Source organism: Bombina bombina, chromosome 4 (genome assembly GCF_027579735.1).
Source record: "Bombina bombina isolate aBomBom1 chromosome 4, aBomBom1.pri, whole genome shotgun sequence".
NCBI lineage: Eukaryota > Metazoa > Chordata > Amphibia > Anura > Bombinatoridae > Bombina > Bombina bombina.
This window is the reverse complement of record NC_069502.1, coordinates 444,281,468-444,308,649: the sequence shown is the minus strand read 5'-3', so window position 1 is coordinate 444,308,649 and position 27,182 is coordinate 444,281,468. Positions and strand designations below refer to the sequence as shown.

At 39.8% G+C, this 27,182-nt stretch overlaps 1 protein-coding gene across 1 annotated transcript in view; it reads right to left on the bottom strand.

Moving 5' to 3' along the window:
• LOC128656406 (solute carrier family 12 member 9) overlaps nt 1-27,182 on the bottom strand; it is a 455,098-nt gene that overhangs the window by 297,487 nt on the left and 130,429 nt on the right. The window contains exons 4-5 of the mRNA XM_053710294.1: nt 26,315-26,614; nt 2,580-2,687 (exon numbers count right to left, since the gene is read on the bottom strand). Of these exons, the coding sequence (XP_053566269.1) occupies nt 2,580-2,687; nt 26,315-26,614 (408 nt within the window). The remainder of the gene's footprint in view (nt 1-2,579; nt 2,688-26,314; nt 26,615-27,182) is intronic.

Genomic DNA, 27,182 nt, shown 5'->3' with positions numbered 1-27,182 from the left:
GTACTGTATGTGTGTTTGTACTGTGTGTGCATTTGGTGAGTACATGTATGTGCGTGTTTATGTACTGTATGTGTGTTTGTACTGTGTGTGCATTTGGTGAGTACATGTATGTGTGTGTGTATGTACTGTATGTGTGTTTGTATATGTGTGTGCGCGTGCACTATGTGCACATGTGTGTGCTGTATGTGTGTTTGTACTGTGTGTGCATGTATGTGTATGTGTTTGTATATATGTGTGTGTTTGGCGAGGGCATGTATGTGCTCATGTGTGTTTACTGTATGTGTGTTTGTACTGTGTAAGTGTTTGGTGTGTGCATGTATGTATGTGTGTGTGTAGTGTATGTGTGTTTGTATGTGTGTGTGCACTATGTATGTATGTGTGTGCACTATGTGCTCATGTGTATGTACTGTATTTGTGTTTGTACTGTGTGTTTTTATATTTGTATGTGTGCACTATGTGTGTATGTGTATGCACTATGTGCGCATGTGTGTGTACTGTATGTGTGTTTGTACTGTGTGTTTTTATGTGTATGTGTGCACTATGTGTGTATGTGTATGCACTATGTGCGCATGTGTGTGTACTGTATGTGTGTTTGTACTGTGTGCTTGTATATGTGTGTGTGTGCATTTGTATGTGCATTATGTGTGTATGTGTGTGCACTATGTGTGCATGTGTGTGAACTGTGTGTGTGTTTGCTGTGTGCACTATGTGTGCATGGGTGTGTACTGTATGTTTGTACTGTGTGTGCTTTCAGTGTGTGCATGTATCTATGCATATGTGTGGTTTGTATATATGTGTGTGTGCACTATGTGCACATGTGTGTGTACTGTATGTGTGTTTGTGCACTATGTGTGTATGTGTGTGCACTATGTCCATATTTGTGTGCACTGTATACATGTTTGCACTATATGTCCGTTTGGTGTGTGCATGTATGTGTTTGGTTTGTGTAGAACATTCATGCGTGTGCAAATGATGTGGGTGAAAATATCAGTATACTTTACTAGTTAGGGGATTACTAATCAGGAGAGATAACATTAGCGGTTTGTTCCGTGTTAAAGGGAAATGAGAGCCAAAATGTCATGGTTCTGATAAAGCACACAGTTTTTAAGACACTTTTCAATGTACTTCTGTTAAAAAAATTTCTTCATTTTCTTGATGTCCTTTGTTGAGAAGCACACATATATAGGCTTAGGAGCAGCAAAGCATGTATATATATATATATATATATATATATATATATATATATATATATATATTTATACAGCTAAATAATTTTACCCAAAAAAAACTTGTAATCTAGCCCTATGTGTGTATGTCTGCGCACTATGTGCGCATGTGTGTGTACTAAATGTGCGTTTGTACTGTGTGTGCGATTGGTGTATGCATGTATATGCACATGTCTGTATACTGTATGTGTGTTTGTATATATGTGTGCGTTTGGTGAGTACATGTATGTGTGCATGTGTGTGTACTGTATGTGTGTTTGTACTGTGTGTGCGTTTGTGAGTGCATATATGTGCGCGTGTGTGTACTGTATGTGTGTTAGTACTGTGTGTGCGTTTGTGAGTGCATGTATGTGCGCATGTGTGTGTACTGTATGTGTGTTTGTACTGTGTGTGTATTTGGTGTGTGCATGTATGTGTGCATGTGTGTGTACTGTATGTGTGTTTGTATATGTGTGCGTTTATGTGAGTGCATGTATGTGCACATGTGTGTGTACTGTATGTGTGTTTGTACTGTGTGTGCGATTGGTGTATGCATGTATGTGTGCATGTGTGTGTACTGTATGTGTGTTTGTACTGTGTGTGCGTTTGTGAGTGCATGTATGTGTGCATGTGTGTGTACTGTATGTGTGTATGTATATGTGTGTGAGTTTGGTATGTGCATGTATGTGCGCATATGTGTGTACTGTATGTGTGCGTTTATGTGAGTGCATGTATGTGCGCATATGTGTGTACTGTATGTGTGTTTGTACTGTGTGTGCGTTTGTGAGTGCATGTATGTGTGCATGTGTGTGTACTGTATGTGTGTTTGTATATGTGTGTGAGTTTGGTGTGTGCATGTATGTGCGCATGTGTGTGTACTGTATGTGTGTTTGTACTGTGTGTGCATTTGGTGTGTGCATGTATGTGTGCATGTGTGTGTACTGTATGTATGTTTGTATATGTGTGCGTTTATGTGAGTGCATGTATGTGTGCATGTGTGTACTGTATGTGTGTTTGTACTGTGTGTGCATTTGTGAGTGCATATATGTGTGCATGTGTGTACTGTATGTGTGTTTGTACTGTGTGTGCGTTTATGAGTGCATGTATGTGTACTGTATGTGTGTTTGTATATGTGCGTGTGTGTTGTAGTATATATATATTTATACAGCTAAATAATTCCTTCATTTGTAACAGAATTATTTATATTACCATGTTTTGTTTTGTTTTCTCATCCTCTTAGCGTTATGCTCACTTGTGAAGATGTTGCTATGTATGTATGCTATGTATATTATACAGCAAATGCAGCACTAAGGCTGCCCCGTCTACTCAAACCCAGGGGAGAGTAGAAAGTTGCTGAGTATGCATTGCCCTCACCTGACATGTTGGATCCAGCCATAATCCCTGTGCAGCCATTAAACATGACAGCAAAGACAGTGGTGAAGCTCATCATTTTCCCTGTGGTATAATCCACAGAATAGTGAGCTGAAATAAAAAAGAGAAAGATTTAGTGAAGAAGCTCAAGGGAACCTGGTAGGGAAGGTATCTGCAGCAGTGCCGCAGATGGACAAATCAGACTACACAATGAGCAATGGCTTAGGCAACTGTATCTACAAAGTCATGAGAGACGTGTTACCCCGAGGCCTGCAGTCATGCAGATAAATAGACAGGCTCATACATCATGTACTGTATGCACATAAATACTCTGGTAGAGCAGATTGGCACTTCCTCCAGCAACATAAAATGTCAACGAATCTTCAAAATTGTGAAAGTCTTATTGTCTTTACAGTTGCTCAGCATAGCCATATAATACAGGACCCAACAAGTGTTCCTGAAGGGGCATTAAAACTATTTTTTATTTGCTGCGTTTCAAGGGATATTGTACACTAGATTTTTCTTTGCATAAATGTTTTGAAGATGATTTATTTATATAGCCCATCTGGAGTGTTTTTGTAAAAATGTATAGTTTTGCTTATTTTTTTAATAACATTGTGTTGATTTTTAGACTCCTAACCAAGCCCCAAAGGTTTAGATGTATACTGATGTCTACAGACTTCAGCTTGCTCCTGTTTGTGTAAAGGGTCTTTTCATATGCAGGGGGGTCTGCTCTTCCTGCTTTCTCAGCCCATTTCAGTGGATGTCCCAGTCTAACCTCATCAACAGTGCTAAATTGGGAGCTTCTAAGTACAGTTTGAAAAGGTCTTATACTGGATTTTTGGATCAGTATCTTCTTCTTTATAATAGTGTCTATTTTACATGCAGTTATATGAAAATTAAAGTACAGGGAGTGCAGAATTATTAGGCAAGTTGTATTTTTGAGGATTAATTTTATTATTGAACAACAACCATGTTCTCAATGAACCCAAAAAACTCATTAATATCAAAGCTGAATAGTTTTGGAAGTAGTTTTTAGTTTGTTTTTAGTTATAGCTATTTTAGGGGGATATCTGTGTGCGCAGGTGACTATTACTGTGCATAATTATTAGGCAACTTAACAAAAACAAATATATACCCATTTCAATTATTTATTTTTACCAGTGAAACCAATATAACATCTCAACATTCACAAATATACATTTCTGACATTCAAAAACAAAACAAAAACAAATCAGTGACCAATATAGCCACCTTTCTTTGCAAGGACACTCAAAAGCCTGCCATCCATGGATTCTGTCAGTGTTTTGATCTGTTCACCATCAACATTGCGTGCAGCAGCAACCACAGCCTCCCAGACACTGTTCAGAGAGGTGTACTGTTTTCCCTCCTTGTAAATCTCACATTTGATGATGGACCACAGGTTCTCAATGGGGTTCAGATCAGGTGAACAAGGAGGCCATGTCATTAGATTTTCTTCTTTTATACCCTTTCTTGCCAGCCACGCTGTGGAGTACTTGGACGCGTGTGATGGACCATTGTCCTGCATGAAAATCATGTTTTTCGTGAAGGATGCAGACTTCTTCCTGTACCACTGCTTGAAGAAGGTGTCTTCCAGAAACTGGCAGTAGGACTGGGAGTTGAGCTTGACTCCATCCTCAACCCGAAAAGGCCCCACAAGCTCATCTTTGATGATACCAGCCCAAACCAGTACTCCACCTCCACCTTGCTGGCGTCTGAGTCGGACTGGAGCTCTCTGCCCTTTACCAATCCAGCCACGGGCCCATCCATCTGGCCCATCAAGACTCACTCTCATTTCATCAGTCCATAAAACCTTAGAAAAATCAGTCTTGAGATATTTCTTGGCCCAGTCTTGACGTTTCAGCTTGTGTGTCTTGTTCAGTGGTGGCCGTCTTTCAGCCTTTCTTACCTTGGCCATGTCTCTGAGTATTGCACACCTTGTGCTTTTGGGCACTCCAGTGATGTTGCAGCTCTGAAATATGGCCAAACTGGTGGCAAGTGGCATCTTGGCAGCTGCACGCTTGACTTTTCTCAGTTCATGGGCAGTTATTTTGCGCCTTGGTTTTTCCACGCGCTTCTTGCGACCCTGTTGACTATTTTGAATGAAACGCTTGATTGTTCGATGATCACGCTTCAGAAGCTTTGCAATTTTAAGAGTGCGGCATCCCTCTGCAATATATCTCACTATTTTTGACTTTTCTGAGCCTGTCAAGTCCTTCTTTTGACCCATTTTGCCAAAGGAAAGGAAGTTGCCTAATAATTATGCACACCTGATATAGGGTGTTGATGTCATTAGACCACACCCCTTCTCATTACAGAGATGCACATCACCTAATATGTTTAATTGGTAGTAGGCTTTCGAGCCTATACAGCTTGGAGTAAGACAACATGCATAAAGAGGATGATGTGGTCAAAATACTCATTTGCCTAATAATTCTGCACTCCCTGTATACTGTCCCTTTAATAGAGAGCTTTTCACAATACATTATAGTTTTCTTTAATGGATATATTTTCATCTTATACTTGTGGGGTGCCGGGTATGTCACTGTCCACCAATAGTGAGTGTGAGTTTCTGAAACAGCCAATGAGCTTCAAAGACCAGTACTTTACATCCTATTTTACAGTAAAAATAAATAGCTTTAAACCTCTTTCTCACATACCCTTATTTTATAGAGTTTAATGAGTGCTCTTTTACAAGATCTTTAGAAAATATATGTGTTTAGTATCTACATCTAATGAGGGATAAGCTAAAAGAAACACAATTACCACTGCTGCCGTTTGAAATTAACATCTATGAGAAGTGACAACTCATCTTGTTTTATTTAGTCATTAAACTCTTAAATTAAGACTTGCCTTCTAAAGACAAGGAATATCAACACTGATTTGATAATTGTTAAAAACCATCAGGATTATGTCAAAGCATTCTATATCAAGAAAACTGTACGAGACCAAGATCAACAAATAGGAAGAGGACCACAACGGATTGTGGCCAGAACAGACTGAAGACAGATCTTTGTATTGGTGATACACTGTTGTCAATCAACAATGTCAAGGTTTATTGCTTTTAAAGGCTAGTCAATCAAGCTAGTATCAGGCTCTGTAAATAGCGTAGGGTTTGCTACAGTATGTACATCTCACAAAGAATGCACTAAACATATTTGTGTCTGTTTTCTAAGAGAATTCCTAAATTAAGGTTACATAAAATAAATAACCTTTGCTATGCTGGACAGTGCTAGTTACATGATAGTGATTTATTGAAAAATTATAAATATTAAAGGTCCATGATATAGATGAAATGAAATGCTATAATTTGCTAAAGCATGTCATTTTGATCACTTGCAAAAAAAATAGTGCAGAAAACAGTTATAAGGGCTCAAAGATATAAAGTCTCAGGTGTTGGAAAAAAAAGGCATGCAAAGGGCTTTAACACAGAGATACATACATGCACATGTCTAAATATGTATATATATATATATATATATATATATAAATGTTTATATGTGTATACATAAGTATTTATATGTGTATATATATTTATTTACATACATATATACACATATAAAGACATGTATACATATATAGACATATATAAGTGCATTGGAGCCTTTGCAGTTAAGTAGTTGAAAACATAAAAAAATCCCATTTATGCAATATTCATATTTAATAAAGTGTTTAACTGTTTATGTAATGTAAATATTTCACATTCCAATGTTCTTCACATAGGGGAATATGTTCTATGCATTTTTAAATAGATATTCCTATATATATATATATATATATATATCACTCACAGTACTTGGATTTGTCACTCCATAATACTCTTTTCCACTGATCTTCATTCCAAGATTGCGAGTTTTGCGTTATGAGTGAAAAAGCATTGTTATGCTTCATAACGCTGCTTTTTCCCTATTCGCTATTACAAGTCTTGTAGGTACAGGTGTACCGCACACCTTTTTGGCCGTCACGCAACGTCAATACTGCACTTTTAAATAAGTCCTTTTTCAATGGGACTTCCATAGCGCCGGTATTACGAGTTTGCCTGGGAGGCCAAAAAGTGAGCGGTACACCCTATACTGACAAGATTCGTACCGCCATCTAAAGTCAGTAGTTCTGAGTTTTACGTTACACATCTGTAGCAAAAAACTCATAACTAAAGTGTTAAAAAGTACACTAACTCCCATAAACTACCTATTAACCCTTAAACTGAGGCCCTCCCGCGCCGGATGTCTTGAAGATGGACCCGCTCCGCGCCGGATGGATGAAGATAGAAGATGCCGTCTGGATGAAGACTTCTGCCCGCTTGGATGTAGACTTCTGCCCCCTTGGATGAAGACTTCTGCTGGCTTGGATGAGGACTTCTGCCCCCTTGGATGAGGACTTTGCCGGCTGGATGAGGATGGATGTCCGGTCTTCGAAAACTATAAGTGGATCGTCAGGGGTTAGTGTTAGGTTTTTTTAAGGGTTAATTGGGTGGGTTTTATTTTTAGCTTACGGTTTGGGCACCGTAAAAGAGCTAAATGCCCTTTTAAGGGCAATGCCCATCCAAATGTTCTTTTCAGGGAAATGCTTAGCTTAGGTTTATTTAGATAGAGTTTTATTTTGGGGGTGGTGGGTTTTACTGTTGGGGGGGGTTGTAATTTTTATTGCCAGGTAAAAAAAAACTGTTATCTTTGGGGCAATGCCCCGCAAAAGGCCCTTTTAAGGGCTAGTTTAGTGTAGGCTAGGGGTTTTATTATTGGGGGGGGGGGGGCTTTTTATTTCGTTAGGGCTATTAGATTAGGAGTAATTCATTATTATTTTTTTGATCATTTCGTTTTTTATTTTGTGTAATTTAGAGTTTTGTTTTTTTGTAATTTAGATAATTATATTTTATTAATTTAATTTATTTTATTTTAGTGTAATGTTAGGTTTTAGTGTAAGACGGGTAAGGTTTTATTTTACAGGTAAATTTGTATTTATTTTAACTAGGTAGTTAGAAAATAGTTAATAACTATTTACTAACTAGTCTACGTAGTTAAAATAAATACAAACTTACCTGTGAAATAAAAATAAAACCTAAGTTAGCTACAATATAGCTAACTTAGGTTTTTTTTACAGGTAAGTATGTATTTAGTTTTAAAGGGACACTGAACCCAATTGTTTTATTTAGTGATTCAGAAAGAGCATGCAATCTTAAGCAACTTTCTAATTTACTCCTATTATCTTTTTTTTCTTCTTTCTCTTCCTATCTTTATTTGAAAAAGAAGGCATCTAAGCTTTTTTTTTTTGGTTTAGAACTCTGGACAGCATTTTTTTATTGGTGGATGAATTTATCCATCAATCAGCAAGGACAACCCAGGTTGTTCACCAAATATGGTCCGGCATCTTAACTTACATTTTTGCATTTCAAATAAAGATACCAAGAGAATAAAGAGAATTTGATAATAGGAGTAAATTAGAAAGTTGGTTAAAATTTCATGCTCCATCTGAATCACGAAAGAAAAAATTTGGGTTCAGTGCCCCTTTAAATAGGAATTATTTAGTTAATAATTGTAAGATTTATTTAGCTTTATTTTAATTATATTTAAGTTAGGGGGTGTTAGGGTTAGACTTATGCTTAGGGCTACGTTAGGGTTATGGTTAGGTTTAGGGGTTAATATATTTATGTAGTGTTAGTGATGTGGGAGGCCAGAGGTTTAGGGGTTAATTACTTTAGTATAGTGGCGGCGACATTGGAGGCAGCAGATTAGGGGTTAATAAGTGTAGGTAGGTGTCGGCGATGTTAGGGGCAGCAGATTAGGGGTTAATAACTGTAATGTAGATGGCGGCGATGTTAGGGGTGGCAAATTAGGGGTTAATAACTGTAATGTAGGTGGCAGCGATGTCGGGGGCGGCAGATTTGAGGTGTTTAGACGTGATTTTTATGTTAGGGTGTTAGGTTTAAACATAACTTGTTCTTTCCCCATAGACATCAATGGGGCTGCGTTACGGAGCTTTTGTTTCTGCGATCGAAGTGTTAGACTTCTTTTTTGCCAGCTCTCACCATTGATGTCTATGGGGAAATCGTGCACGAGCACGTCAAAGCAGCACTTGTATTTCGGTGCGGTATGGAGCTCAAAGCCACCATATCGCCAGCACAAGCCTGCTTTTTCCAAACCTGTAATAGCAGCGCTATAAGGAGGTGAATTAACGCCGCTTTTGTGGCGGTCGTTAATTTCCCTATAGCGCTCAAAACTCGTAATCTATCTGACTGCGAGCTTTAGCCTTTTCACCCTGATCCCCTTGACTGCTACCCTTCCACAAAGACCATTCCTGATCAAGCTTCTTCAGACTGTAGAAGGGTTAACTTAGCATCCTGATGAAGCTGCCAGATACTGAACCAGGTCCTTACTGGACTTCTTCCGGTCTCTCAAAGAAGAAACTTATAAATAGAAGAAGGAATTATAAATACAATTTAAACCCTGACTGAGTGACATAGCGTTACCGTATAGCGTATAACTGCAGCTAAGATTGTAGTATTTAAGCATTGTAGCTTGAGACATTAGCTGCAGTTTTCAATATTAGCAACTAATTTCACCACAATCAATTTCAATGGATGCTTGATACATATGTTGCCAATCCACTTGTTACTTTATAAGTGTTGTGATACAATTGCTAGTTGAACATTTTTCTAAGCAAATGTTTTACTTATTATCTTTGTGACTGGAAACAATTATTAGATTGAGCCAAACGCACAATAAATCACCTTATAATATCTATCTGTTGTGGGAATAATAATATAATAACACAGCCAATATTATACCATATTAATACTACCTAAGTACCAGTACTATAGCATAGCATAGTGATCTATTGTGCCATAGGTCCCCTGGTTATCAAGCCGTCAACCTCAAATACGCTTGAATTCCGCAGCATATTTGTGGCGAGGCTGATTCGCCTTAGTTATCAAGCCCTGCTGCCCGGCAAAAGTAGAATATAGTGACGTAAGCTTCGATCCGCCGGACACAGTCCAACACAGATCGATTCTTACGTCACTCCAGATGTTCTGAACGCAAGTTCGGCACAATCTGACTACTTTTGCTAGTTATCAAATGACTAGCAGGTAAGCTCGGCACTTTTCCGGCCCAGCGTACCTGGTTTTCAATCCGCCGCCCTGGAGGCGGCGGATCCCATAGGAATCAATGGGAGTCTGACCATAGCGAAAGTTCATGTTCGCTGCTGCCCGATATCCCATTGATTCCTATGGGAGATGTCTGCACCTAACACCTTAACATGTACCCCGAGTCTAAACACCCCTAATCTGTCCCCCCTACACCGCCGCAACTTAATAAATGTATTACCCCCTAAACCGCCGCTCCCGGAGCCCACCGCCACTCTAATAAACTGATTAACCCCTAAACCGCCGCTCCCGGACCTCGCCGCCACTATAATAAATATGTTAACCCCTAAACCGCCGCTCCCGGACCCCGCTGCCACTATAATAAATATGTTAACCCCTAAACCGCCGCTCCCGGACCCCGCCGCCACTATAATAAATATGTTAACCCCTAAACCGCCGCTCCCGGACCCCGCCGCCACTATAATAAATATGTTAACCCCTAAACCGCCGCTCCTGGACCCCACCGCAACTATAATAAAATTATTAACCCCTAAACCTAAGTCTAACCCTAACCCTAACACCCACCTAACTTAAATATTAATTAAATACATCTAAATAAATATTATTCTTATTAACTAAATTAATACTATTTAAAACTAAATACTTACCTATAAAATAAACCCTAATATAGCTACAATACAACTAATAATTATATTGTAGCTATTTTAGGAATTATTTTTATTTTACAGGCAAATTTCAATTTATTTTAACTAGGTACAATAGCTATTAAATAGTTATTAACTATTTAATAGCTACCTAGTTAAAATAAAGACAAATTTACCTGTAAAATAAATCCTAACCTAAGTTATAATTACACCTAACACTACACTATCATTAACTAAATTATTCCTATTTAAAACTAAATACTTACCTGTAAAATAAACCCTAAGATAGCTACAATGTAATTAATAATTACATTGTAGCTATTTTAGGATTTATATTTATTTTACAGGTAACTTTGTATTTATTTTAGCTAGTTAGAATAGTTATTAAATAGTTATTAACTATTTAATAACTACCTAACTAAAAGAAATACAAAATTACCTGTAAAATAAATCCTAACCTAAGTTACAATTAAACCTAACACTACACTATCATTAAATTAATTAAATAAATTAGCTACAAATAACTACAATTAAATACAATTAAATAAACTAACTAAAGTACAAAAAATAAAAAAAACTAAGTTACAAAAAAAAAAAGTTAGAAACATTTCAAAAATATTACAATTTTAAGCTACTTACACCTAATCTAAGCCCCCTAATAAAATAACAAAGCCCCCCAAAATAAAAAAATGCCCTACCCTATTCTAAATTACGAAAGTTAACAGCTCTATTACCTTACCAGCCCTTAAAAGGGCCTTTTGCTGGGCATGCCCCAAAGTATTCAGCTCTTTTGCCTGTAAAATAAAAATACAACCCCCCCAACATTAAAACCCACCACCCACACACCCCTACTCTAACCCAAACCCCCCTTAAATAAACCTAACACTACCCCCCTGAAGATCATCCTACCTTTAGCCGTCTTCAGCCAGCCGACCACCGATGGAACAGAAGAGGACATCCACAGCGGCCGAAGTCATCATCCAAGGGGCACTGAAGAAGTCTTCCATCCGATTGAAATCATCATCCAAGGGGCGCTGAAGATGTCTTCCAGCCGATTGAAGTCATCATCCAAGGGGCGCTGAAGAGGTCTTCCATCCGTTTGAAGTCTTCATCCAGGCCGCGTCTTCAATCTTCATCCATCTGGAGCGGAGCCATCTTCAGACGAGCCGACGCGGAGCCATCTTCTTCCACCGACGACTTCCCGACGAATGACGGTTCCTTTAAGTGACATCATCTAAGATGGCGTCCCTCGAATTCCGATTGGCTGATAGGATTCTATCAGCCAATCGGAATTAAGGTAGGAAAAATCTGATTGGCTGATTGAATCAGCCAATCAGATTGAAGTTCAATCCGATTGGCTGATCCAATCAGCCAATCAGATTGAACTTGCATTCTATTGGCTGATCAGAACAGCCAATAGAATGCAAGCTCAATCTGATTGGCTGATTGGATCAGCCAATCGGATTGAACTTCAATCTGATTGGCTGATTGAATATAGGGTTTATTTTAAAGGTAAGTATTTAGTTTTAAATAGGATTAATTTAGTTAATAACAGTTATAATATTTAGATGTATTTAATTAATATTTAAGTTAGGGGGGGTGTTAGGGTTAGGGTTAGACTTAGGTTTAGGAGTTAATCATTTTATTATAGTGGCGGCGGTGTAGGGGGGGCAGGATAGGGGTTAATACATTTATTATAGGTGGCGACGGTGTAGGGGGGAGCAGGATAGGGGTTAATAAGTTTAATATAGGTGGCGGCGGGGTCCGGGAGCGGCGGTTTAGTGGTTAAACAATTTATTTAGTTGCGGAGGGGTCCGGGATCGGCAGGATAGGGGTTAATAAATTTATTATAGGTGGCGGCGGTATAGGGGGGCAGGATAGGGGTTAATAAGTTTAATATAGGTGGCGGCGGGGTCCGGGAGCGGCGGTTTAGGGGTTAAACAATTTATTTAGTTGCGGCGGGGTCCGGGATCGGCAGGATAGGGGTTAATAAATTTATTATAGGTGGCGGCGTTATAGGGGGGGCAGGATAGGGGTTACTAGGTATAATGTAGGTGGTGGTGGGCTCCGGGAGCGGCGGTTTAGGGGTTAATACATTTATTATAGTTGCGGCGGGGTCTAGGAGTGGCGGTTTAGGGGTTAATAACTTTATTTAGTTGCGGGGGGCTCCGGGGGCGCCGGTATAGGGGGTAGAACAGTGTAGTTTAGTGTGGGTGCTTAATGACAGCTTATCAATAAAGCTGGGAAAAAGCCGAAGAGCAGCGAGATCGGATGAGTGATAACTTTCACAGTCCGCTGCTCATCGCCCCGTACTTGGTGCGTGACTTTTTGACAGCTCTTTTGATAACTTTGGCGAGCTTATTCAGGTCCGCGGCGGTGATGGCCGGCAAAGGCAGGTAAGTAGACACGTTGATAACTAGAGGCCATAGTGTGTAGTTTGATATTGTATTAAGGCATCAAGCAATAAGACAGCTAACCTCATATTGTCTCAATAGCGGTATATCATTGGTGACATTGTCTTGGGTTTTTGTTTTTAAATCCTTACCCATTTTTAATTATACTAATAAAAGTTGTTATATTTTAATATGTCTGTGAAACAAAGTTACACCAAACACTACATTTAATAATACTTTATTCACAATTAATAGGAATTAAGAGTGCTACTAGTGTATTATTTTGCAATTGTATTCTTTTGTTCATATTTTACTTAATACACAGCACCTATCAGCCAAACCAATAATACATGTTAAATCGGTCTAGAAGATTGAAATAATATTTATTATAGCTGACTATCATTCCTAAGGTGGTACCATTGGTTCTGTTCCTTTACACACACATATATATATATATGATGAGTTTCAAAAAGAACGAAACAGGCTGTCTAGTGAGTGATTTCTGGTTTGCTGTAATAATCTTGTTAAAAGGATCGCTGTGTCAAAACAGTATTCTGAAGCAAAAAAACTGAGAATTTGCATATCTAATTTGCATATCTTACCCACAATTCTCTTGTGCATTGGTAACATTGTATATTAAGAATTTCTGGGGAAAAGCAAGCGGGGATACTTGACTCAATGTGCTAATTTCCTATGCAAATATTTACATTGATTTATATATAAATATATACACAGTATATAAAAAACATTATACCGGTATATATTGGACATTTCCACTTAGGGGTGTACTCACATTTGTGTGTTGAGTTATTTTGAGGGGACAGCAAATTTACACTGTTATACAGGCTGCACACTCACTACTTTACATTGTAGCAAAGTGTAATTTCTTCAGTGTTGTTACATGAAAAGATATAATAAAATATTTACAAAAATGTGAGGGGTGTACTCACTTTTGTGAGATACTGTATATAATAAATATAAAAAAATGAATCCTCCCTCCTGGGTCAACCACCTGGGTGCAAACAAGAAAAAGATAGTCCAGGAACAAAAGATGCACTCTCAGGATTTTCTCTCTGTCAGCTTTATTAGATGACGTTTCAGAGACTGATCGTGTTTTTCATCAGATCAGTCTTTGAAACGTCATCTAATAAAGCTGACAATTTTTGAGAGAAAATCCTGAGAGTGCATCTTTTCTTTCTGGACTATATATATATATATATATATATATATATATATATATATATATATATATATATATATATATATATATATAGCTAAGAATAATATGACAATTCTATGTGAAGAACATTGGATTGTGAAATATTAATATTTCATGTTGGGTTAGAGAAAACGCGATAGAAAACGTGATAGGGTTTACGCACGCTCCATTCAATTCTATGAGGGAATAATGGTGGGGATATTTGCACACATCGGGTTTGCACTCGTGCAAAAAGTTATTACTTTCAACTTGTAATACGTGCACCGACGCATACAAAAAGCTTACTTCTAGCAAATCTATTGCTTGAACAGGAGCACTAAATAGCGTACCACTTGTAATCTAGCCCTAAATTGAGACAACCTTTTAGCAGGGTGTTGCAGTCTGAACTCCTATTTCACAGCACTAATATCTGGACACATACTTAATAGTCTTTTGTAACTTCATGTGAAGCCTTATTCCACAGGTCAAGACTCAGAAAATAAGTGGTATTAGAAACGTTTTAACACCGTGATGATTACAGAAGATTTCCACTTCATGCCAGAATCCGTCTGTGTACTCTTCTAATTTCATCTTCCCCTAACCTTTACACAGCCATAATATAAGACTGATCAGGAAAATCTCATGTAGCCCTTTGCTGCACAAAATCTGGAGATGCATCAGACACCAAAGTAGGTAAGAGCATTTAAATAGCTGTAAGGAACAAATGCTGTAAACTAGTAAAATCTCACTCAATAATGAACATCACTTACAGCTGTCTATATATCCTCCGTACCTGTGAGTGATATATTTATTGCAGACACACTCCTAACATTACAATTTGTTAGATGAGCTAATGTTTACCTGCGCACTCATTTAGATTGCCGGAGGTGACGCATATTTCATTGTCACAATCTTACCAAATTGGTAAATGTATATGCTGTTAATTCATATTATTAGTTTTAAAAACAAACAAACATTTAAACTGATTGGGCAGCCATTATCATCATCACTGAATCAGTTGCCACAATGTTTTATTTTTCACAGAAAGTGTATATTATGAGTTTGTTCACGATTGTGAAAATCCTCACACGAAAAAAAAAGTCTGAGAGACGTTTTTTTCTTATAGTTTTGTGTGTTTATCTAATCCAAGCATAAGAAAACTAAGTTTCCCTGATATATATATTATTTGTAATTTAGACAGTTTATCTAATTCCAACTTCTTATATATTGGCATGCCACAGAAAACACAAACACCACCCATGTGAATATGAAGGCAAACTGTAATGGATTTGAATGGGGACCTAGATTTAATGAGATTGGTGATTAACCATATATTTTTTCCTTATACTTCATTATGGACATCAATTACAAGCACAACTGCTATTAACCCACTACCACCATATTTAACCTCTTACCCACCTGACCACTCAACACCATGAACTCTGATGCCAATATGTCTACTGCTATTAACCCTAACTTTCTATTTGTAGTGACCTCTATCCACACAGTTAACCTTTCACTCTGACCTCTCCAAAGCAATAAAACCTAATATTAACCATAGCAATCCTCTACTACCCTGCTTCAGCACCTGAGCCATGGTACCCCCACTGTTGCTCAAAGCCTAACCAAGGGTAATATCCTTATACCACCCAAGGGAGCCCTGTCACCCATGAGAAACCTCCAATCCAAGGGACCCCTCACCCATAATTGATGAACCATGCAAATGTCCATACTGCTCCACTAAAACAAAATTTGGAGGAGAGATGCCAAGTGTACAATCAAAGTGTCCATCAGCTGTCATCGTCATCAGAAATGTATAGTGTTAGATACATCTGGGGCACCAGTCTCATAATAAAAAGTAAATGATTATATAAATGTTATTGCATTGTAAGTGCACTACCCAATTATATCATGTAAATTTAAATTATTTTATATATTTAAAAAAAAAAAAAATAAGAAATAATAACCATTTGCTAAATCACCTGAAATTCATGCAGCATTGATAAAAAAAAAATTGGCAAGAAAATATCACCTGAGCATCTCTATGTAAAAAAGGAAAGGCAACCCCAGAATAAGAATTGCCTGGAGGGGTTTTTGACCCCACTATATGGAGTGGGGGTGGAGCTGGGAGTGGTGTGGGGAAGGGATATAAGGGTGGGACAGCGGAAGCTGTTAGCAGTTGAGCAGGAAGAAGCTGAGCTGGGAAGAGGAGCTCACCATGGAGATGCAGCAAATGCTAGAGAAGGTGCGGGAGCTGTTGCTGTCGAGAGGTATGGTGTGGCAGCAGCAGAGGTCGGAGGATGAGAGCGCGGTCAGAGGTGTAGATATGGCAGGTGGTAGAAGTGTGCAGGTCGAGATGTCATCGCAGCCTGTGAGGAGGTCCCATCCCCATCTGAGAGGCTTAGCCCATCGATCGTGACCAGGAGAGACTCGGGGAGCAGGAGGCAGGACTCAGTGAGACTCTTAGGGGGTGCAAGCAGGACCGGAGGACAGGTGGGACTGAGAGTGACAGCATGAGGAGGAGGCGGTCCAGGACGAGTGATGTCAGTGGTGAGGAGCAGATGACGGTGCTGGAAACAGGAGGCGCATCAAGTCAGTCAGCAGGAGCGGTAACGGGTGCAGATGTTAGGCATGGTATTCAACGGGGAGGAACGCTTGCAGGAGCAGTGTCACATACGGCTCAGGGGAGTCCTGGCTATTAAGGGGGAGGAGTGCTGGCAGGAGCAGGGGCATGTATGGCTCAAGGGAGCACTATTGAGCAGCGGGGGACAGGGACATTGGATCAGCAACATAGGAGTGGTGTTACAGTGTCTGGAGGAGAGGGGGTACGGACTGAAAGGAGTGCTGGCAAATTAAGGGTTTTAGATGGGGTGAGGGAGGATAGTAGGGGTGGGGGGATAGGTGGGGTCAGCAAGAGATTAAGGGGTGTGAGTAGTGAACAAGGTCCAGTGGAGGGTGTGAGGGGGAGGGAAAAGGTAAGGCAAAAGGGGGAAAAAGGGGGGTATTGGGGTCTTAGAGGGCAATAGGAATGTGGAAAGGCATGCTAACGTTTTGTTTTCTGCAGAGAATGGCATTTGTTGACATAGTGGAATGGGGACAACGGCGGCAGTTCTGGACCAGGAGGGGGACTCACTGAGGGTCGAGGACGCCTACAGTGATTTTGCTGAAGAGGAGGAGGTGGGGGCTTCTGAGGCTGAGGCAGAGGCATTGACCCAACTTTTGTGGTCTTTGGTCCCTGGAAAGGGGGATGAGAGGGTTATGGGGTCAGATAGGATGGGGAGTAGTGTGGAGAGGGGAGTTAGGGCAGATAATAGGGCGGATGGGAGTTCAGTAGTGGGTAATAGGGGCAATTAATGCTCTCAGTCTCAGGTTCAATACAGAGAAAGGAGGAGACAGGAAAGCAGGAGCAGGATTCCAGTATCAATGCGGCGGATGAGATCCTGTTCACCTCTGGTTTCCCACAGTCGTAAGGAGGCGGGAAGGTCTCCAATTTGGGGCACGTTGGATGGAAATTTTGAGAGGAGGGGTCCGAACAGACGGTCGAAGTCTCCAGAGCCTAGGAGGAGTAGGGAGCAAACAAATTCCTGCGGGAGAAGAGTGGATTGAAGAGCGGAGGTGCTGAGCTAGGCCAGCAGGAGAGGAAGTGGATCTTGGTTGAAGGCTGGCTAAGGAGCTAATACGGCACTTGGGCAGACAGGTAAGAGGAACGCTGGATTTCCAGTGCCTGGGGGGAGTGCATCTGGAGATAATAGGTGTGAGTCTGTTTTGAAGAGTTTGAAAGAATTGGTGGCGCAGTTAAAAGGGGGAAAGTCACGTGAGGGTGTGTCTGGGGGTGGAGGCAGTATGCCTGGTCCCGGGAGTGTTTGGGTAGCCAAACAGGATACAAAAGGGGATTTCGGGAAGAAGGAAGAGGAAGCAACGAAGAAGGGGTACCGAAAATTGCCAAAGACATTGGCAAATTGGTCTAAGGCCTTTTGTATTTTGGCAAGTGTTATTGGGAAAAAGAATCTGGAATTGTGTTCAGCTTTATCTGTTATTTGGATGAGGATGCAGGGGCTTGTTGGACTTATGGGGGCTTAGTCTGGTGGAAGTACGATGAGCAATTTCAACAGAGAATGGCGGTGCGTCCAGAAATGAGTTGGGATGATAGGGATATGGGGATATGGCTGGAGTTAATAACGCCATTGAGATTGGGCAGTCCTTTCAGGGAATCGGAACTGGAGGAGGGAGTGGAACAGTGGCAGGACCAACGGCAGGTATCAATTTAATGAAGGGTCCTGTAAGTTCAGAAACGCTTGTAAGTACAAGCATGAATGTTCATATTGTAGGGGGAACCACCCCAGTACCAGGTGTTTTAAAAAGGCAAAAGCTGGAGGCAAAGGGGAAATGGTTACTGCGAGCATGGACACCAGTGAGAGTAGAAAGGATAGCGCTGTGGTTAAGACAGTATGGTAGGCGAAGGGGTAATGTGGGGGATGCAGAGCTGTTGTTAACAGGGTTCATTTCAGGTTTCCGCATTTCCTTTGTTGAAGGGGTTGGTTCTGGGATTTCTGGTAACTTGAGGTCGGCAAATGAGTTTCCTGAGTTGGTGACTGCAAAGTTGGAGAAGGAGGTGGCGTTAGTGAGAATGGCTGGTCCATTTGTGGAGCCCCCTTTAAGAATCTCAGGATTTCTCCATTGAGAGTTGTTCCAAAGAAGGTGCCTTGGCAATTCAGGATGATCCATTATTTATCTTTTACGAAGGGATCTTCAGTAAATGATGGGATTGATCCTGAATTGACGGCTGTGAGGTATGCATCTTTTGATTCGGCTGTGGATTTGGTCAGAAGTGCGGGCCATGGGGCCCTTCTGGCCAAGGTGGATGTTGAGGCGGCTTTTAGGCTTCTTCCGGTCCATCCCCCATGTCATCAACTTTTGGGTTATCATTTTTTCGTGGATTTCTGTCTTTCCATGGGCTGCTCGATTTTGTGTGCTTATTTCGAAAAGTTTAGCTGTTTTGTGGAGTGGGTGGTGAAGCAGCAATCTGTGATGTCTCCGGTGATCCATTATTTAGATGACTTCTTGTTTGTGGGTCTGGAGGAATTGGTGGCTTATCAGAAATCAATGAATGTCTTCTTGGAGGTGGCTAGTTATTTTGGGATCCCTGTGAATTCAGAGAAGACTGAAGGCCCTTCCACAGTTTTAAGTTTTCTTAGATTTTGCATTGACACAGAGTTGATGGAGTGTAGGTTGCTGGAGGATAAGCTGATGGACTTGGCTGAGACGATTTGTGGGGCATTGACTAGGAAGAAACTTTCTTTGCAGGAGATGCAGTCACTGGTGGGGAAGCTAAACTTTGCGTATAGTATAATTTCAGTGGGGAGGATCTTCTGTAGGAGATTATCTTTGGCAACAGTTGGGGTTAAGCTTCCCCATTTTCAGATTTGTTTGTCTAAGGAGGTAAAAGAAGACCTCAGGGTAAAGAGGGCTTTTTTGGCTGAGTTTAATGGTAGATCTATGGTGCAGGCAGTGGAGGTTTTGAATGAGGTGTTGCATCTGTTTACAGATGCAGCTGGTGCGCATGGCTTTGGGGGGAATTTTGGATGTAAGTGGTGTGTGGGAGCATGGCCTTTAAGTTGGGGGGAAGGTTTAACAAAAATACTGGTTTTCCTGGACCTGTTTCCATTAGTGGTGGCTGTCAGAGTGTGGGGTGAGTTGCTTGGGAACAGGAAAGTGTTATTTAATTCAGACAATACGGGGTGGTTTTCGCCATCAATTGTTTATCCTACAGTTCCAAGCCAGTGGTGGGTCTTCTCAGAATGTTTGTTCTGGAGAGCTTGAGACACAATGTTTATTTTAGGGCTGTTCATGTCCCTGGTGAAGAGAATATTGTGGTTGATGCTTTCTACCGTTTTCAGTGGCAGCGGTTTCGGGAGGCGGCACCAGAGGCAGAAGTGGAGGGAACTCCTTGCTCAGACGACATGTGGCAGCTGAGCTTCCTAGGTTGCTGAGGTTAGTGGGGGTGCTTTAGCTCCAGGAACTCGGAAAGCTTATATGGCGGTGTGGTTGAAGTGGTTGGCAAGAATAGAAGAGTCTACAGGATATTTTGCGGGTGATATAACTTGTTTGTTGCATTGGGTTGAAGAATGTAGAAAGGGTGGTTTGTCTCGTTCAGTCATCTTAAGGAATATGGCAGCTCTTTCCTTTTTGGTTTAACTGTTAGGTTGGGAGGACTTAACTAAGACTTTTGGTATACATATTAAGGGAATTGTAAGGGGTAGAAGGAGGCCAGATCAGAGACGTTCTTTGTTTTTTTCTTTATTGCAGAGGTTGGTTTTATCTCTGCCGGTTGTTTTTTTTTTTTTTTAAATTTGAGCAATTGTTGTTTTGACAAATTGTTGTTTCAGCAAATCGAAAGGACAAGGGTGCTCCTCAGAGGCAGGATGTGGTGGTTAATCCTTCCACGCTGTTGGTATGGTTAGGCAAGTCTAATACGGATCTTATATTTATTGGGCTAGGATAGCAGCGGCAGTAAAGGATGGAGGGACCCAGATGGATTGTTTGTTGGATCATGTAGTGGTTAAATGGTTTGGGGTCCAAGGCTTGAGATGGGATTAGGTGGTGGGGCATGTAATTGATCGGGCCAGATTATTTCAGCCTCATGACATTTTGTTAGTCCATGCAGGGGACAATGACCTATGATTCATGGCTCAGAAGGAGTTGGTGGATAGAATTAGGTGGGGATTGGGGAGGTTGAAGGAGTTGTTCCCCCATTTAATTATTGTATGGTCGGACATTGAGTACCATTTGGTGTGGAGATCAGCATGGGATGTGTGCAGATTGGAGGCTTCCAGGAGAAAAGTAAATAGGATGGTGACTAGTTTTGTGGCAAAGTTGGGGGGTTTGGAATTAGGCACGTGGAATTTAAGGGTGAGTCAGGTAAATGTGTTTTCATAAGAGATGGGGTGCCCCTTAATGAAGTGGGTCTCTACCTGTTTAATTTTAACCTAAGCGAAGGGGTGAAAAAGGCTTAAGCCTTGTGTGGTGGTGCTTGATGTTAGTTTGAGCAGTGGCAGAGTGTTAGCCTTAAGTTATGAATTTAAGTTGATTAAGCTGGTACCTCCTCATGTAAGGGGAGATTTCCGGTGGCGTGTGTGGCTGAGGGCCAGTGGAAGGCACGTGATGTTTGGTGGGGCAAGCACCTTCATAAAAGTTAAAGTTGTGGTTAATATTTAACTTAATGTTAAAATAAATGCGGATTGCGTCCTTTTCACCCACTTCTGTGTCTAAATATTATCCATGAAACGTAGTAATGCGTAATGTGGGGGTCAGATATTTTACAACAAAATGTCTTCATTACACAAGAGAAAATGCTCTATGAACAGTTATACTTCAGCTAATGTCAGGTGCATGCAGGTGCATGTTGAACAAAAAAAAAAACAACTGCAAATCAGCCTTATCAGTGCGGATGTCAAGCTTACCTTTACTGTGATCTCATGATATTTCACATAAATCTCGCAATATTTCATAGTAAACTTCATTACACTCAGTAGGAAAATAACATGACTGTGCCTGCACATGCCAGATGCTCGCTCTCTTGCGAGTCCTGAGACTAGCACAATAATAGGCTGCTTAAAGTGTATAGAAAAGGGGGGGTTCCTGATAATTAAACCAGGAGAACGAGGGTTAGTGAACACTCATCTAACTCCCTCCTATCATATTACAGTATATATGTATAGGAGGGCAGTGCCTAGTGCCAAGGTAAATATATTAAAGCAAAAGAGAGAGAAAAAAGCACTGTTATGGCACACTGAACCTATAGTAGATGAAATGTTCAATCAAAGATAGAGGAGGGGAAGACCGGAATAACATATTAAAACGTAATTTTATTAGAAAGCATCATATAAAGAAATTCATAATGGGGGTGAGAAAACACAGTACATTTAAAAGACAAATAGTACACACAAAAAATAAGAAAACTGCTCTGTGTGTGTATAGCCACCGACTATTGAGTCTCCAAGAACCAATCACTACATGTATGTGTTTTTGTGTCTATACCCTCCGATTAAAATATATTGTCCCCCTTTTTAGTGCATTTACAAACAGGCACAGTTATCTTTGTACCAGTTGGTGGGCTCTAGTAATAGGTATAGAACTCATGACAATGTCATAATTGGTATTATTTTCCTATTACTTGTCCAAGTCATCATCATCCGGGTACTTAGAGTATATTTATCCCTTATAAGCTTAGGCCGTTCTTGGAGACTTAATAGTCGGTGGCGATACACACAGGGAGCAGTTTTTCTTATTTTTTTGTGTGTTATTTGTCTTTTAAATGTTCTGTGTTTTCTCACCCAATTATGAATTTCTTTATATGATACTTTCTAATAAAAGTTAATTTTTAATATATTATTCCGGTCTTCCCCTCCTCTATCTTTGATTAAACATTTCATCTACTTATAGGTTCAGTGTGCCATAACAGTGCTTCTTTTTCTCTCTTTTTCTTTAAGGCTGCTTAAAGTCCCTTTACAATACAGTTCAGCTGATATTTTCTAGTCAGCTTTTTACAGCTGTGCTGTAGCATTTTCAAGCGCTTCAACATTTTGGTATTGTGTCCCTTTAAAGGGACAGTTAAATAAAATAAAAAAAATCTCCCCTTTAATTTGTTTCCAATGATCCACTTTACCTGCTGGAATGTATTACATTGTTTACAAGTATTTCCCTTACCCTTATATTGGCATTTGAAATAGTTTATTTAGCCTGTGGTATCCCCACCCATCCTGAAAGTTTTTGGCCTCAAGGCCCAGCTTTATTAACACAGCCAATAGAAAAAATTACACCCCCAGTGGGTTATAGAAGAGATATGGTAATAAAATGTCAATTTTCCATTGTTGTCTCCAAGTATTGGTGATTAGTTTATGAATAGATATAAGATAAAGAAGCAGGTATATGTACACAATGTGATAAAGTAATGAAATCTAATTATACCTACAAGCTCAACCCATTTTATTAGGTTGTGGCTTCAAAACACAAAGGCCTAGATTTAGAGTTTGGCGGTAGCCGTCAAAACCAGCGTTAGAGGCTCCTAACGCTGGTTTTAGGCTACCGCCGGTATTTGGAGTCAGTCAGGAAAGGGTCTAACGCTCACTTTGCAGCCACGACTTTTCCATACCACAGATCCCCTTACGTCAATTGCGTATCCTATCTTTTCAATGGGATCTTTCTAACTCCGGTATTTAGAGTCGTGGCTGAAGTGAGCGTTAGAAATCTAACGACAAAACTCCAGCCGCAGCAAAAAGTCAGTAGTTAAGAGCTTTCTGGGCTAACGCTCTAAAGTACACTAACACCCATAAACTACCTATGCACCTCTAAACCGAGGTCCCCCCACATCGCCGCCACTCGATTAAATTTTTTTAACCCCTAATCTACCGACCGCCACCTACGTTATACTTATGTACCCCTAATCTGCTGCCCCTAACACCGCCGACCCCATATTATATTTATTAACCCCTAACCTGCCCCCCACAACGTCGCCGCCAGCTACCTACAATAATTAACCCCTAATCTGCCGACCGCAAAGCGCCGCCACCTACATTATAGCTATGTACCCCTAATCTGCTGCCCCTAACACCGCCGACCCCTATATTATATTTATTAACCACTAATCTGCCCCCTCAACGTCGCCTCCACCTACCTACACTTATTAACCCCTAATCTGCCGAGCGGATCTCACTGCTATTATAATAAATATAATAACCCTATAATAAATAGTATTAACCCCTAATCTGCCCTCCCTAACATCGCCGACACCTAACTTCAATTATTAATCCCTAATCTGCCGACCGAATCTCGCCGCTACTGTAATAAATGGATTAACCCCTAAAACTAAGTCTAACCCTAACACTAACACCCCCCTAAGTTAAATATAATTTAAATCTAACGAAATAAATTAACTCTTATTAAATAAATTATTCCTATTTAAAGCTAAATACTTACCTGTAAAATAAACCCTAATATAGCTACAATATAAATTATAATTATATTATAGCTATTTTAGGATTAATATTTATTTTACAGGCAACTTTGTAATTATTTTAACCAGGTACAATAGCTATTAAATAGTTAATAACTATTTAATAGTTACCTAGTTAAAATAATTACAAAATTACCTGTAAAATAAATCCTAACCTAAGTTACAATTAAACCTAACACTACACTATCAATAAATTAATTAAATAAAATACCTACAATTACCTACAATTAAACCTAACACTACACTATCAATAAATTAATTAAATACAATACCTACAATTATCTACAATTAAACCTAACACTACACTATGAATAAATTAATTAAATACAATTCCTACAAATAAATACAATGAAATAAACTAACTAAAGTACAAAAAATAAAAAAGAACTAAGTTACAAAAAATAAAAAAATATTTACAAACATTAGAAAAATATTACAACAATTTTAAACTAATTATACCTACTCTAAGCCCCCTAATAAAATAACAAAGCCCCCCAAAATAAAAAAATGCCCTACCCTATTCTAAATTAAAAAAGTTCAAAGCTCTTTTACCTTACCAGCCCTGAACAGGGCCCTTTGCGGGGCATGCCCCAAAGAATTCAGCTCTTTTGCCTGTAAAAAAAACACATACAATACCCCCCCCCAACATTACAACCCACCACCCACATACCCCTAATCTAATCCAAACCCCCCTTAAATAAAACTAACACTAAGCCCCTGAAGATTTTCCTACCTTATCTTCACCATACCAGGTTCACCGATCGGTCCTCGGAAGTCTTGATCCAAGCCTCGGAAGTGTTGATCCAAGCCCAAGCGGGGGGCTGAAGAGTGACGTCCATCCTCGGGCTGAAGTCTGGATCCAAGCGGCGGCTGAAGAACTCCATCATCGGGCTGAAGTCGGAAGTCCATCATCGGGATAAAGTCTTCTATCAAGCAGCATCTTCAATCTTCTTTCTTCCGGAGCCATCATCTTCGAGCTGACGCGGAACATCCTCTTCTCCCGACGCCTACTCGCCGAATGACGGTTCCTTTAAATGACGTCATCCTAGATGGCGTCCGTCGAATTCCGATTGGCTGAAAGGATTCTATCAGCCAATCGGAATTAAGGTAGGAAAATTCTGATTGGCTGATAGAATCAGCCAATCAGATTGAAGTTCAATCCGATTGGCTGATCCGATCAGCCAATCAGATTGAGCTCGCATTCTATTGGCTATTCCGATCAGCCAATAGAATGCGAGCTCAATCTGATTGGCTGATTCCATCAGCCAATCAGAATTTTCCTACCTTAATTCCGATTGGCTGATCGGTGAACCTGGTATGGTGAAGATAAGGTAGGAAGATCTTCAGGGGCTTAGTGTTAGGTTTATTTAAGGGGGGTTTGGGTTAGATTAGGGGTATGTGGGTGGTGGGTTGTAATGTTGGGGGGGGTATTGTATGTGTAAGGTTAGGGGTGTTTAGACTCGGGGTACATGTTAGAGTGTTAGGTGCAGACGTAGGAAGTGTTTCCCCATAGCAAACAATGGGGCTGCGTTAGGAGCTGAACGCGGCTTTTTTGCAGGTGTTAGGTTTTTTTTCAGCTCAAACAGCCCCATTGTTTTCTATGGTGGAATCGTGAACGAGCACGTTTTTGAAGCTGGCCGCGTCCGTAAGCACCGCTGGTATCGAGAGTTGAAGTTGCGTTAAATATGCTCTACGCTCCTTTTTTGGAGCCTAATGCAGCCATTCTGTGAACTCTCAATACCAGCGGTATTTAAAAGGTGCGCCCAGAAAAAAGCATGCGTAGCTAACGCACCCCTTTGGCCGCAGAACTCTAAATCTAGGCGAAAATCAGCTAATTCATATACACAAATAAGCCTTAAAAAGCAAATCTCATCCATTTTATACTCTGCAGCTGGTAAAAAAAAGTTATTGGAAACACATCAAGGGCAAAACAATTTTATAGCATACTGTCACTTTAATGATGATATTGCACAACTTTATGTTTTAATTTACAAAACTATATTCATATTATGAATAAACTTTACATTTCTAAAGACGCCTAAAAAGAGAAATAAATTATTTATATTTCATTCAATATCATTAAATTTACATTTCTTTAAACATTTTCTGAACAAAACTTCAGTAAAATTGGGGATAACAAGCTACAGAAGGTAATATAATTCATCTATGATATTTGGGTATTACATCCATAATTTTTTTGTATATTGAAAGTGGAAGAAGTATGGGGAACATGAATATTCATTTAAAGTATGGCATCTCCTGATCTACCTTATATTTACCAAGATCAAAATCATAATTTCCTGACGAACTGCAAAAAAATGGGCTCCCTTTTACAAACCAAAAAGAAAAAAAGAGGTTTATTAGTACTCACGGTACAAGTTATCCTTCAGCGTTGATAGTTTAAATCCGGTAAATGTCCCATTTAAGTGAATAGTCCCACTACCATTTGTAATTACTATGGGAACAATATTTTCCTTCACTGCAAAGAAGCTGATGAATACAGTGATTAGAACCACCATAACCACAAGAAAGATGATAAAGGTAGCCTTGGCGTAAATAGCTGCTCCGACCAGACAGACAACAAGACACACAAGGAGAAGGATGGTGCCGTAAAGCAACTCGTACCAATAGCTGCTAGGAAGGACATGAACTCCACGATTCAGGTTTTGTTCTGGAAAACAAAAATATGTAGAAACTTAATCTTAGTCATAACATCGTTACAGTGTAACTGACTAACAAGGAAAAACTGAAATAATCATGAAAAACCAATCAATGAATTTACTTTTGTTATAAAAAGACATTAAACTAAAAAAACTGTGTCAAACGTGATATGACAGCAATCAAAATGGTTTTCGTGAAAAATGGTAAAAAGCTGTTTAAATTGATATTAAATCAGAACATACATTTTTATATAAAGTTGATACTCAAAAATCAGTTACTCAGTGGCTGAAAACAGGAATTTCTACAGGTTAACTGGTAGGCAGGAATACGCCTCCATAACATTACAAGTAAAGATTAGATGAATTAAAGGAATGGATATATATTTTTAATGTGTTCCATCTAAAAGAACATTTGAAATGTACTGCAGTCTTTTTAATTAAAAATAAACAACCGAACGTCTAGGCTGCACTAATATCTGGATGTCAGAGCGGATGTGCTCAAGCAAAAGTCTAGGCTGCATTAACATCTGGATGTCAGATACAGCGGGTGTGCTCAAGCAAAAGTCTAGGGTGCACTAA